The sequence below is a fragment of the Schistocerca americana genome, chromosome 3 (assembly GCF_021461395.2).
Source record: "Schistocerca americana isolate TAMUIC-IGC-003095 chromosome 3, iqSchAmer2.1, whole genome shotgun sequence".
Taxonomy (NCBI): Eukaryota; Metazoa; Arthropoda; class Insecta; order Orthoptera; family Acrididae; genus Schistocerca; species Schistocerca americana.
Window position 1 is genome coordinate 595,180,702 of NC_060121.1, and position 12,372 is coordinate 595,193,073.

Genomic DNA, 12,372 nt, shown 5'->3' on the forward strand with positions numbered 1-12,372 from the left:
TCAGCGCCTCTCTGTTCACCTGCAAAGCCATGTCTTCTGTATCTGAGGTCAGTCACTGTTTCGAGTTAGGCAAATACTACGTTAATATTAAGTGCCCTCCACTCACGGTAGCGTCAACAGCACGTTTTCTGCAGTTAAGGTAGGAATGCAATCGTGTATTGTTAACAAACCATCAGAAATTCTTGCCAATGTTCCTGATTTTTGTATAACCTGTCGCTCTAAAATTCTGGTCAAAATCCAAGTCTTAATTTTGTGCTTACGCAAATAAATATATTTGTTATAGATTAGCACATTGTCTTCTTGGTTCGTGATCATAATTTAACTTCATTCCTCAGCTCACACATTTTGAAGCGGTTGTCACGTAACTTCTGTAGCAATTGTTAGAGAAATTAGCCACCATGATTGCTAAAGTAAAATAGCGACACGGTATCAGTATTCTTCCTCTTGAGGGCGGCGGACATCAGAATTATTCGCTTTTTGATACTGACGAATGTAAGCCAGTCGCCCTAAATAGGAACCACCACAGGCTAACTTCCAGTGAACACGATTTGAGTACAAAAGGCAGATCTCTGTTTCTGTATTACTGCTGCACTGCAAGTATAGTTCCAGAAGCTCCAATACATCATTTATAGTTAACTATAAAAGGGAAAATAAAGTATGATATAAATATGTCAGACACAAATTATCGTGAGAAGCTTATTTATTTATTATTTATGGATACAACAAAACAGACACTAGTGCTTCCTTGAAGATTTTCTGGAGTTGGTGAGTACGTCCTGCAGGATGGAGACCAGGCTGTCGAACGCCTCCTGGCAGGTCGGGACGATCTGGTCGGCAGGCAGCAGGAAACCATACTGGCCCTCGTCCCTCAGCTCCCAAGCAAAGTTGTACTGGTTGCCGTTGACGCCTTGCATCCAGTCGATGCTGGTTCCCGACGCCGGATCTGCCAAAAACATAGTCACAGTCAAAGCTCACCAAGAGTTGTCTCAGTTGTCTGGTTACTTATGCTGAGGTAAGATCGATGTCACTCGATGGACGAGGTGTAATTAAATTTTGTTTCTTAATCATTATGATACACTTCATGTATTCTCGCTTGTTAACAACTATTCTCATTCAATAACTCCAGTACAAGAACTGATGCGTTCAGCTTTTCGGCTGTATCTATGTATCACTCTGAATCTTACTTCATCTCTTCCTCGCTTTCAGCCATGCGTGTCCGAAACAAAGCACCCAGCAACCTGTTCTGATTCAAAACTAAGCTGCGTTGAAGTGGACATTAAAGCTTTCTGTGTTATCATCGGCGTAGCATTCCTGATGGCCTTACTCCAGCTACATATATCTTATCCATTAGCAAACAATTACATCTGTCCCATTTTCAGTTCTCATACAGCTTTCCTCATCCTTTTCTGTTTCCTCCTTACAATTCATCTTCTAGTTTCATCCCATTATTTATTGCTCTTTCGAAGACCAGATAACATTTTCTCTAGTTTTAATTCCTTTTGTACCGCTTCTAAGAATTTCCGTTAGTATACCATTAATTTCATCCGGCATGAACACTATTGTACATAAACCCGTATTAATAAGACTGACATTACTGTCATAAACGTATCTAATACTATATTGTTATTATTATCATTTATTTATTTTTGTTTTATTTCGCTGAAGTCATCTAGAACCACATTAAGTATTGCTACATTTGGTAGAAAAGTGAGCTCTTTTTGAAGCCAAGATTTCTTCATACTTCTGAATGTGCTTGAAATTTCCTGGCAGATTAAAACTGTTTGCCGGATCGAGACTCGAACTCGGGACCTTTGCCTTTCGCGGGCAAGTGCTCTACCACCTGAGCTACCCACGCAATACTCACGTCCCGTCCTCACAGCTTTACCTCCGCCAGTATCTCGTCTCCTACCTTCCAAACCCTCAGCCCTCTGCATATAGGTTCCCAAGTCCGCAGGCACAGTGCGCTTCCTTTACTCACCACTGCAGGACGCTCTGCGTCGTCACCTTTATTGCGTCAGCTGGATAGTGGAACCACGTGAGTGCTGGGGCCGAAAGGTGAGTGCTCGCCTCTTGCCTGGGATACGCTGTTCGAGTGAAACCCGGCTGCTTGCAGAGTGTGTGTAGAATGAGTGCTGCTCGTGTGGCTTCGAAAAGCCGTTGCAGTGCTTTACTGCCCACTGAAGTCTGAGGAGCTTTTGGTACATGTACTTTTGAAGCTGAAAGAAGTTGCGACACCAGTAATGGCCGCAGAACACGGTATAGGTATATCAGTCAGGTTCCTCTCAGAATATGTTGATACAACAGCTCCGTTGTATGTAATTATATACAACCGCTCGCTCACAGAATGATCCATACCTAAGGACTGGAAAATTCCTCAAGTCACACCAATACCCAAAAAGGGAAGTAGGACTAATCCGTTGAATTACAGGCCCATATCACTAACTCGATTTGCAGTACGGTTTTGGAACATACACTGTATTACAACATTATCAAGTACCTCGAAGAAAACGATTTATTGACATGTAGTCAGCACGGATTCAGAAAATACCGTTCTCGCGAAACGCAACTAGCTATTTATACTCATGAAGTAATGAGTGCTATCGACAGGGGACGTCAAACTGATTCCACATTTTTAAATTTCCAGAAGGCTTTCGACCGCGTTCCTCACAAGCGTCTTCTAACCAAGCTGCGTGCGTGTGAAATATCGCCTCAGTTGTGCGGCTGGATTCGTGATTTCCCGTCAGGAAGGTAACCGTTCGTAGTAATAGACGGAAAGTCATCGAGTAAAACAGAAATAATATGCGGCGTTCCCCAAGGGAGTGTTATAGGTTCAACTAAATACTAAGGGATTACAATTACAAATACCCTAAAATGGAACGATCACATAGATAATGTTGTGGGTAGAGCCAACCAAAGACTGCGATTCATTGGCAGAACACTTAAAAGATGCAACAGGTCTACTAAAGAGACTGCTTATATCACGCTTGTCCGCCCTATTCTGGAGTATTGTTGTGCGGTGTGGGATCCGCATCATGTGGGACTGACGGATGACATCGAAAAAGTACAAGGAAGGACAGCTCGTTTTGTATTATCGCGAGGTAGTGGAGATAGTGTCACAGACGTGATACGCGAATTGGAGTGGCAATCACTAAACAAAGACGGTTTTGGTTGCGACGGGATCTTCTCATGAAATTTCAATCACCAGTTTTCTCCTCCGACTGCGAAAACATTTGGTTGGCACCCACCTATATAGGGAGAAATGACCATAACGATAAAATAAGACAAATCAAGGCTCGCACAGAAAAATTTATGTGCTCTACATCTACATCTACATTTATACTCCGCAAGCCACCCAACGGTGTGTGTCGGAGGGCACTTTACGTGCCACTGTCATTACCTCCCTTTCCTGTTCCAGTCGCGTATGGTTCGCGGGAAGAACGACTGTCTGAAAGCCTCCGTGCGCGCTCTAATCTCTCTAATTTTACATTCGTGATCTCCTCGGGAGGTATAAGTAGGGGGAAGCAATATATTCGATACCTCATCCAGAAACGCACCCTCTCGAAACCTGGCGAGCAAGCTACACCGCGATGCAGAGCGCCTCTCTTGCAGAGTCTGCCACTTGAGTTTGTTAAACATCTCCGTAACGCTATCACGGTTACCAAATAACCCTGTGACGAAACGCGCCGCTCTTCTTTGGATCTTCTTTATCTCCTCCGTCAACCCAATCTGGTACGGATCCCACACTGATGAGCAATACTCAAGTATAGGCCGAACGAGTGTTTTGTAAGCCACCTCCTTTGTTGATGGACTACATTTTCTAAGGACTCTCCCAATGAATCTCAACCTGGTACCCGCCTTACCAACAATTAATTTTATATGATCATTCCACTTCAAATCGTTCCGCACGCATACTCCCAGATATTTTACAGAAGTAACTGCTACCAGTGTTTGTTCCGCTATCATATAATCATACAATAAAGGATCCTTCTTTCTATGTATTCGCAATACATTACATTTGTCTATGTTAAGGGTCAGTTGCTACTCCCTGCACCAAGTGCCTATCCGCTGCAGATCTTCCTGCATTTCGCTACAATTTTCTTATGCTGCAACTTCTCTGTATACTACAGCATCATCCGCGAAAAGCCGCATGGGACTTCCGACACTATCTACTAGGTCATTTATATATATTGTGAAAAGCAATGGTCCCATAACACTCCCCTGTGGCGCGCCAGAGGTTACTTTAACGTCTGTAGACGTCTCTCCATTGATAACAACATGCTGTGTTCTGTTTGCTAAAAACTCTTCAATCCAGCCACACAGCTGGTCTGATATTCCGTAGGCTCTTACTTTGTTTATCATGCGACAGTGCGGAACTGTATCGAACGCCTTCCGGAAGTCAAGAAAAATAGCATCTACCTGGGAGCCTGTATCTAATATTTTCTGGGTCTCATGAACAAATAAAGCGAGTTGGGTCTCACACGATCACTGTTTCCGGAATCCATGTTGATTCCTACATAGTAGATTCTGGGTTTCCAAAAACGACATGATACTCGAGCAAAAAACATGTTCTAAAATTCTACAACAGATCGACGTCAGAGATATAGGTCTATAGTTTTGCGCATCTGCTCGACGACCCTTCTTGAAGACTGGGACTACCTGTGCTCTTTTCCAATCATTTGGAACCTTCCGTTCCTCTAGAGACTTGCGGTACACGGCTGTTAGAAGGGGGGCAAGTTCTTTCGCGTACTCTGTGTAGAATCGAAATGGTATCCCATCAGGTCCAGTGGACTTCCCTCTGTTGAGTGATTCCAGTTGCTTTTCTATTCCTTGGACACTTATTTTGATGTCAGCCATTTTTTCGTTTGTGCGAGGATTTATAGAAGGAACTGCAGTGCGGTCTTCCTCTGTGAAACAGTTTTGGAAAAAGGTGTTTAGTATTTCAGCTTTACGCGTGTCATCCTCTGTTTCAACGCCATCATCATCCCGGAGTGTCTGGATATGCTGTTTCGAGCCACTTACTGTTTTAACGTAAGACCAGAACTTCCTAGGATTTTCTGTCAAGTCGGTACATAGAATTTTACTTCCGAATTCACTGAACGCTTCACGCATAGCCCTCCTTACGCTAACTTTGACATCATTTAGCTTCTGTTTGTCTGAGAGGTTTTGGCTGCGTTTACACTTGGAGTGAAGCTCTCTTTGCTTTCGCAGTAGTTTCCTAACTTTGTTGTTGTACCACGGTGGGTTTTTCCCATCCCTCACAGTTTTACTCGGCACGTACCTGTCTAAAACGCATTTTACGATTGCCTTGAACTTTTTCCATAAACACTCAACATTGTCAGTGTCGGAACAGAAATTTTCGTTTTGATCTGTTAGGTAGTCTGAAATCTGCCTTCTATTACTCTTGCTAAACAGATAAACCTTCCTCCCTTTTTTTATATTCCTACTAACTTCCATATTCAGGGATGCTGAAACGGCCTTATGATCACGGATTCCCTGTTCTGTACATACAGAGTCGAAAAGTTCGGGTCTGTTTGTTATCAGTAGGTCCAAGATGTTATCTCCACGAGTCGGTTCTCTGTTTAATTGCTCGAGGTAATTTTCGGATAGTGCACTCAGTATAATATCACTCGATGCTCTGTCCCTACCGCCCATCCTAAACATCTGAGTGTCCCAGTCTATATCTGGTAAATTGAAATCTCCACCATGACTATAACATGCTGAGAAAATTTATGTGAAATGTATTCCAAATTTTCTCTCAGTTGATCTGCCACTAATGCTGCTGAGTCGGGAGGTCGGTAAAAGGAGCCAATTATTAACCTAGCTCGGTAGTTGAGCGTAACCTCCACCCATAATAATTCACAGCAACTATCCACTTCTATTTCACTACAGGATAAACTAGTACTAACAGCGACGAACACTCCACCACCGGTTGCATGCAATCTATCCTTTCTAAACAACGTCTGTACCTTTGTAAAAATTTCGGCAGAATTTATCTCTGGCTTCAACCAGTTTTCTGTACCTATAACGATTTCGGCTTCGGTGCTTTCTATCAGCGCTTGAAGTTCCGGTACTTTACCAACGCAGCTTCGACAGTTTACAATTACAATACCGATTGCTGCTTGGTCCCCGCATGTCCTGACTTTGCCCTGCACCCGTTGAGGCTGTTGCCCTTTCTGTACTTGCCCAAGGCCATCTAACCTAAAAAACCGCCCAGCCCACGCCACACAACCCCTGCTACCCGTGTAGCCGCTTGTTGCGTGTAGTGGACTCCTGACCTATCCAGCGGAACCCAAAACCCCACCACCCTATGGCGCAAGTCGAGGAACCTGCAGCCCACACGGTCGCAGAACCGTCTCAGCCTCTGATTCAGACCCTCCACTCGGCTCTGTACCAAAGGTCCGCAGTCAGTCCTGTCGACGATGCTGCAGATGGTGAGCTCTGCTTTCATCCCGCTAGCGAGACTGGCAGTCTTCACGAAATCAGATAGCCGCCGGAAGCCAGAGAGGATTTCCTCGGATCCATAGCGACACACATCATTGGTGCCGACATGAGCGACCACCCGCAGATGGGTGCACCCTGTACCCTTCATGGCATCCGGAAGGACCCTTTCCACATCTGGAATGACTCCCCCCGGTATGCACACGGAGTGCACATTGGTTTTCTTCCCCTCTCTTGCTGCCATATCCCTAAGGGGCCCCATTACGCGCCTGACGTTGGAGCTCCCAACTACCAGTAAGCCCACCCTCTGCGACCGCCCGGATCTTGCAGACTGAGGGGCAACCTCTGGAACAGGACAAGCAGCCATGTCAGGCCGAAGATCAGTATCAGCCTGAGACAGAGCCTGAAACCGGTTCGTCAGGCAAACTGGAGAGGCCTTCCGTTCAGCCCTCCGGAATGTCTTTCGCCCCCTGCCACACCTTGAGACGACCTCCCACTCTACCACAGGTGAGGGATCAGCCTCAATGCGGGCAGTATCCCGGGCAACCACAGTAGTAGTCCGATCGGGGGATGCGTGGGACGAGCTGGCCGTCCCCGACAAACCCCCATCCGGACCACCACAGTGATGCCCATTGGCAACAGGCTCAAGCTGTGTGATCGAAGCCAACACTGCCTGAAGCTGGGAGCGAAGGGATGCCAACTCAGCCTGCATCCGAACATAGCAGTTGCAGTCCCTATCCATGCTAAAAACTGTTGTGCAAAGAACGTCTGAACTAATCTACAGAGAGCGCAAACAAATCGACACAAAATTTAAACGGTTATTAAAATACAAGATTGCCTAGTAAATGCAGTAATGCTGCTACTTGCGCACTGCTGACACACTGCTCGGCGGCGGAAGGAGACTACGCGATTTTACACTATTCAGGTACTAAAACGCGATGCTACAGCTCTCAAATACTATAATACGCCCAAAATTTATGAATTAAACAATGCAAGTACCAAAAACACGCAAAGAAATTAAGAATTAAACTATGTAACAAATGAGCGAGCTAGGAGTATACGACTTGCTGCTGCAGCTGCTTATTCAACGACGGCAGGGAGCACACTGACTGTGACCAACCGACGCTGGCCGTTCAAAACAAAAACAGAAGACAAACGACTACGCGAATTTACACTGTTCAGGTACTAAAACGCGATGCTACAACTCTCAAATACTATAATACGCCAGAAATTTATGAATTAGACAATGCAAGTACCAAAAACACGCAAAGAAATTAAGAATTAAACTATGCTAGGAGTATACGACTTGCTGCTGCAGCTGCTTATCCAACGACGGCAGGGAGCACACTGCTCGTTTTTCTCTCGTGCCGTTCGAGAGTGGAACGGTAGAGAGACAGCTTGAAGGTGGTTTATATAACACAGTCAGGCATTTTATTGTGAACAGCAGAGTAATCACGTAGATGTAGATGTAGATGTCTTAGAAAGGTCTACTATTCTTCAACACTGAACCAACACCGTAGACAAAGCTGTTCCTATGTTGTGGGAATGCGGGTAAGATGACCATTGTCCTACGCTGTGACTATTGTCTAAAACTGCATAGTGTGCGAACATCAAGATCGAGACTAACTCAATGCCTGAAAATACAAAGAGAGCAATCTTTACGATTGCAGATAGAATGAGCTCAATACTTAATCAAATAGCATTCCGAAGGACCGAGAAAAATGAGGTAACAGTTGTATTCGAGAACTGGTGTGGAGAGAAGTGTCAATCAATCTTTTGGTCCATGTATTTATCTCCTTTACGGAATCAAGATCCGTCCATGCATGAAGTATTTGTTGCGACCATTGGAGTTGCGCCAGTTGAAAGCGGAAGTCTGTGCTATGCAGGTAACATCTGCTATACGAATAAGTAGTATCTGTTGTACCAGAAATATCCGAAGGAACACACACCACGCGTTCCTATAACTGATTTGCCTCGATGAACAATAAACCGGCCACCTTCTCTGCGGATGCACAACTACTTCCGACCTCTTGTGGGATCATCAAAGTAGCGAGCGTGGAGGACACGGTCGCGGACTGCCGACAGGTGTCGCTTCGAAGGAGTGTGGGTCGGCCGAGTGGCGCGCTGAGGTAGTTTACTCAACTAAGATAAACACTGCGTCTGGCTGGTGCAGTGGTTAACGCAACTGTCTCGTACGCAATAGACCTGGTTTCGAAACCTGGTTCGGCCTACAGTTTCGATCGTCACCACTGAATACGAAAAAAGATCTTGATGCACCTGACATCAATAGTCCCTCCCTTTCCTTCCCCCCCCCCCCCCCCCCCCCCCAATCCCATCCACCTTCAGTTTATTACACAATAAATAATATCGCCGCCACTCTCTGAGTCGGTGTTTGCATATCTGCAGTGGCGGGGTATTATAGTGGTCATGTTACGTAGTCCACTAAATGCCTTTTTGTTATGTACATAACTCTTAGACTACTGACTATCAAGCAACATTTAACTGTTTTGTGTCGTCTTACAGAATCACAGTACGAGGCTTAGTCAGAAGGTAATACTTTTAACTTTTTAAATTTTTATTTTACAAGAAAAGTAAATGCCACGTATTTAAGGTAACAACTACAATATTCACGAGCCGGCCGAAGTGGCCGTGCGGTTGAAGGCGCTGCAGTCTGGAACCGCGAGACCGCTACGGTCGCAGGTTCGAATCCTGCCTCGGGCATGGATGTTTGTGATGTCCTTAGGTTAGTTAGGTTTAACTAGTTCTAAGTTCTAGGGGACTAATGACCTCAGCAGTTGAGTCCCATAGTGCTCAGAGCCATTTGAACCATTTGAACAATATTCACGATTACTTTGTCACACTTCAATATAATTACCACCTTCGTCCACAGTTTTTTTCACCTTGAGGAAGAGTATGTACAGACTTGCGGTAAAAATGATGACTGTGCTTTCTCAGCCACTGGTAAACGGAATTTTTTAAGGTCTCCACGTCTTCAAAGTGATGCCCCCGAACAAAAATCTTTGAGTGGGCCGAATTGATGGCCTGCAACAGACTGAGTGCAACTACACTGACGAAGGAAGAATTACAACACTAAGAAGGAGTTGTGCGACATAAAAGTAAGTTGGTAGGCGTGTTTCTACACCTGATGGATGATGTTTACCAGTCGCGAATAGCAGCACTATGAGGATGTAAATCAGGTTTACTTTAAATGTACGTTGTAACTGTCGTGATGGTTAGTTACCTTTGAGATTCGACGTGTAGATGAGTAGATGTTAGTCAAGGATGCATTTAAGACGACAAGGCCGCCATTGTCAACACGTTATTGATTTTGAACGACATCGTGTAGGGTTACGAGAAACTGAATGTTCTTTCTGAGATTTTGCAGAAATACTTGGTAGGACAGTAGCCACTGTACGCGACTGCTGGCAGCGGTGGTGACGAGAATGTGCGGTCGCAAGAAGACCGGGCTTTAGACGGCGACGTGGCACAACCAAGAGGGTAGACCATCGTGTCCGACGTGTGGCTTTGCACAACATACTGCATCAGCAGCAGCAATCTGAGCAGAAGTAGGCACCATAGTGACGCGACGAACTGTTACAGATCGGTTACTTCAAGGACAGCTCCCAGCCAGACGCCCTGCAGAGTGAATTCCACTGACCTGAAACCGCCGCCATTTGCGACTTCACTGGTGTCAAGCGACAGCTCGTTAGAGGGCAGGGTGGATGTCTGTTGTGTTTTCTGATGAACGCTGGTTCTGCCTCGGTGCCAGTGATGGCCGTGTGTTGGTTAGGAGGAGGCCAGGTGAGCGCCTGCACCCAACCTGTGTGCGTGCTAGACACACTGGACGTACACCTGGAGTTACGGTATGGGATGCGATTTCGTACGACAGGTAGAGCACTCTAGTGGTTATCTCACGCACCCTGACCGCAGATTTGTACGTCAGGCTGGTGATTCGACGTGTTATGCTGTCTTTAATGAACAGCATTCCACTTTTTTTTCCACAGGTTAACGCCCGCCCACATATTGCTGTTGTAACCCATTGTGCTCTACGGAGTGCTATGTTGCCTTGGCCTGCTCCATCACCACACATGTCTCCAATCGAGCCCACTGTCATACACAAAAGAGCATTAACCGTCCCTCTGTTGACCGACCAAGTGCAACAGGCATGGAACTCTATCCCACAAACTGACATCCAGCTCTTGTACAATGCAATGCATGCACGATTGCGGTCACGCAGGTTATTAATGCAGCAGCATTTCGTATTTGAAATGGTGAATCTCGCACCTACATTAACCTGCGATCTTTCACTGTTAATCACTTAAAAATGTTACGCTGATATATGTTTTCCCGAAATTTCATTACTCTACATTAATTACTTTTTGGTGTTGTGTTTTTTTTCCGTCAATGTATTTTCCTTGCCTCTGTATTGTCGTCGACATCTCCGGTACCCACCATGCGCAAACATATGAGTAGCCCAGTTTTTCAATTGTGGACGTCGCATTCCCTTTGTCAGTGACTAATTGGAGACGGAAGTCATCTTTTGCTTCCAAGCGCCCGTGACGGATGATTTGGTCGTCACGGTGAATTCGTGACGTCACTCCAGGTGACCGCTCTGTGCTGCATCAGCCAGCTGTGTTTGCCCTTCGGCGTATCTACAGTGACGAACCCATCGTCTAATGCTGCTGACGTTCACCGTAGTACCTCCATAACATTGTTAAGCCTTTCGTGGATACTGCTGGGCGTTTTATTTTCCGATGTATAGAATTCAACCACAGAATGCTGTCTTGCTGTCTGAATGTTGGCCATTTTCTGAACACATACAGTGCTGACATTTGCTGAAGTAGGACGCTGTTATTGGAATGGACTGTGGACGAAGTTTTGGGGAAGAGCGCAAAATTAGTGATTCCTATATAACCTACTTAATGAACAAGGCATCCATTTTTATTGGCCCTCATACAATAAATTATGATGACACACCTTATTTACACACTTCCAACATCTTCAAATGTCACTGCAGCACAAGCAATAGATATTTTTAGTACGTCCATAACATGTATTGCGATATCCAAACCAGTTTGACGAAGGATAGTGTAGAACACGCGTACTTACACATTTATTTTTAATATGTGAAACTTACACAACCTTTCCGCTGTTGTAAGATCTGCACGTGACTGCCTTGTGCAGTTGAGAAAGCTCATCATCTATAAGTGTACTGTGGTTGTATCATATATTATGTAAGTTTCTTTGCGAAATTTCGCTGTACGTCAAATCCGTTACTCTTAAACCGGTCATACAGATATACTCGAAACCACTCACGTGATGGAATTGCAGCGCTTGTTTCCACGTTTCCACTTTTTGTGACTGCTCTTCGTTGAGTAAGTATGATGTTACCCTAAATTTTCGGGGCGCATAAGACACACCAGTGATTCCCGGTCTCTGTGTACTTAGGCTTTTAGTCCAGGTACATTGATTAACACTCCTCCGTAATTGTTGTTGTTATGTTATATGATTATTTCACTTTTCACGAGTGATGTTGTTTTAGGTTTATATTAAGTAAAAGGTTTCTCTCAGAAATGTCTCAAAAGTACAAGAAATACGCTAAAGTTATAGGAAAACTAAATAGCAGTACATGTGTTTTTAAGAAGTACGGTGCAACCCTTCTTCGAACATGTACACAAGTCCGAAGGATGAAGCACTGCAGTGACTACATCTGCCAAGAAATACAGGAAAGGTATCCGCAACAGCGAATATGAACCACAGTCGATTGTATAGTGGAATGACGACACTGCAAATTCGTGCCGGCCCCGTACTCGAAACCGGATTTCCCGCTTTACGCGAGCGGTCGCCTTAACTGCTTCGGCTGTTCGTGCACGAATAACAGCCAGGCTTAAACTTCCATTTGTCGTCGTCCATGTGTCACAGCCTGCACTCAAA

General features: G+C 45.0%; 1 protein-coding gene across 2 annotated transcripts in view; it reads right to left on the minus strand.

Moving 5' to 3' along the window:
- Positions 1–701: 701 nt before the first annotated feature.
- Positions 702–12,372, minus strand: part of LOC124607364 (zinc carboxypeptidase-like) — a 117,212-nt gene continuing 105,541 nt past the window's right edge. For both annotated transcript variants that reach the window (XM_047139673.1, XM_047139672.1), the window contains exon 10: positions 702–943. In XM_047139673.1, the coding sequence (XP_046995629.1) occupies positions 735–943 (209 nt within the window). In that variant the 3' untranslated portion in view covers positions 702–734. The remainder of the gene's footprint in view (positions 944–12,372) is intronic.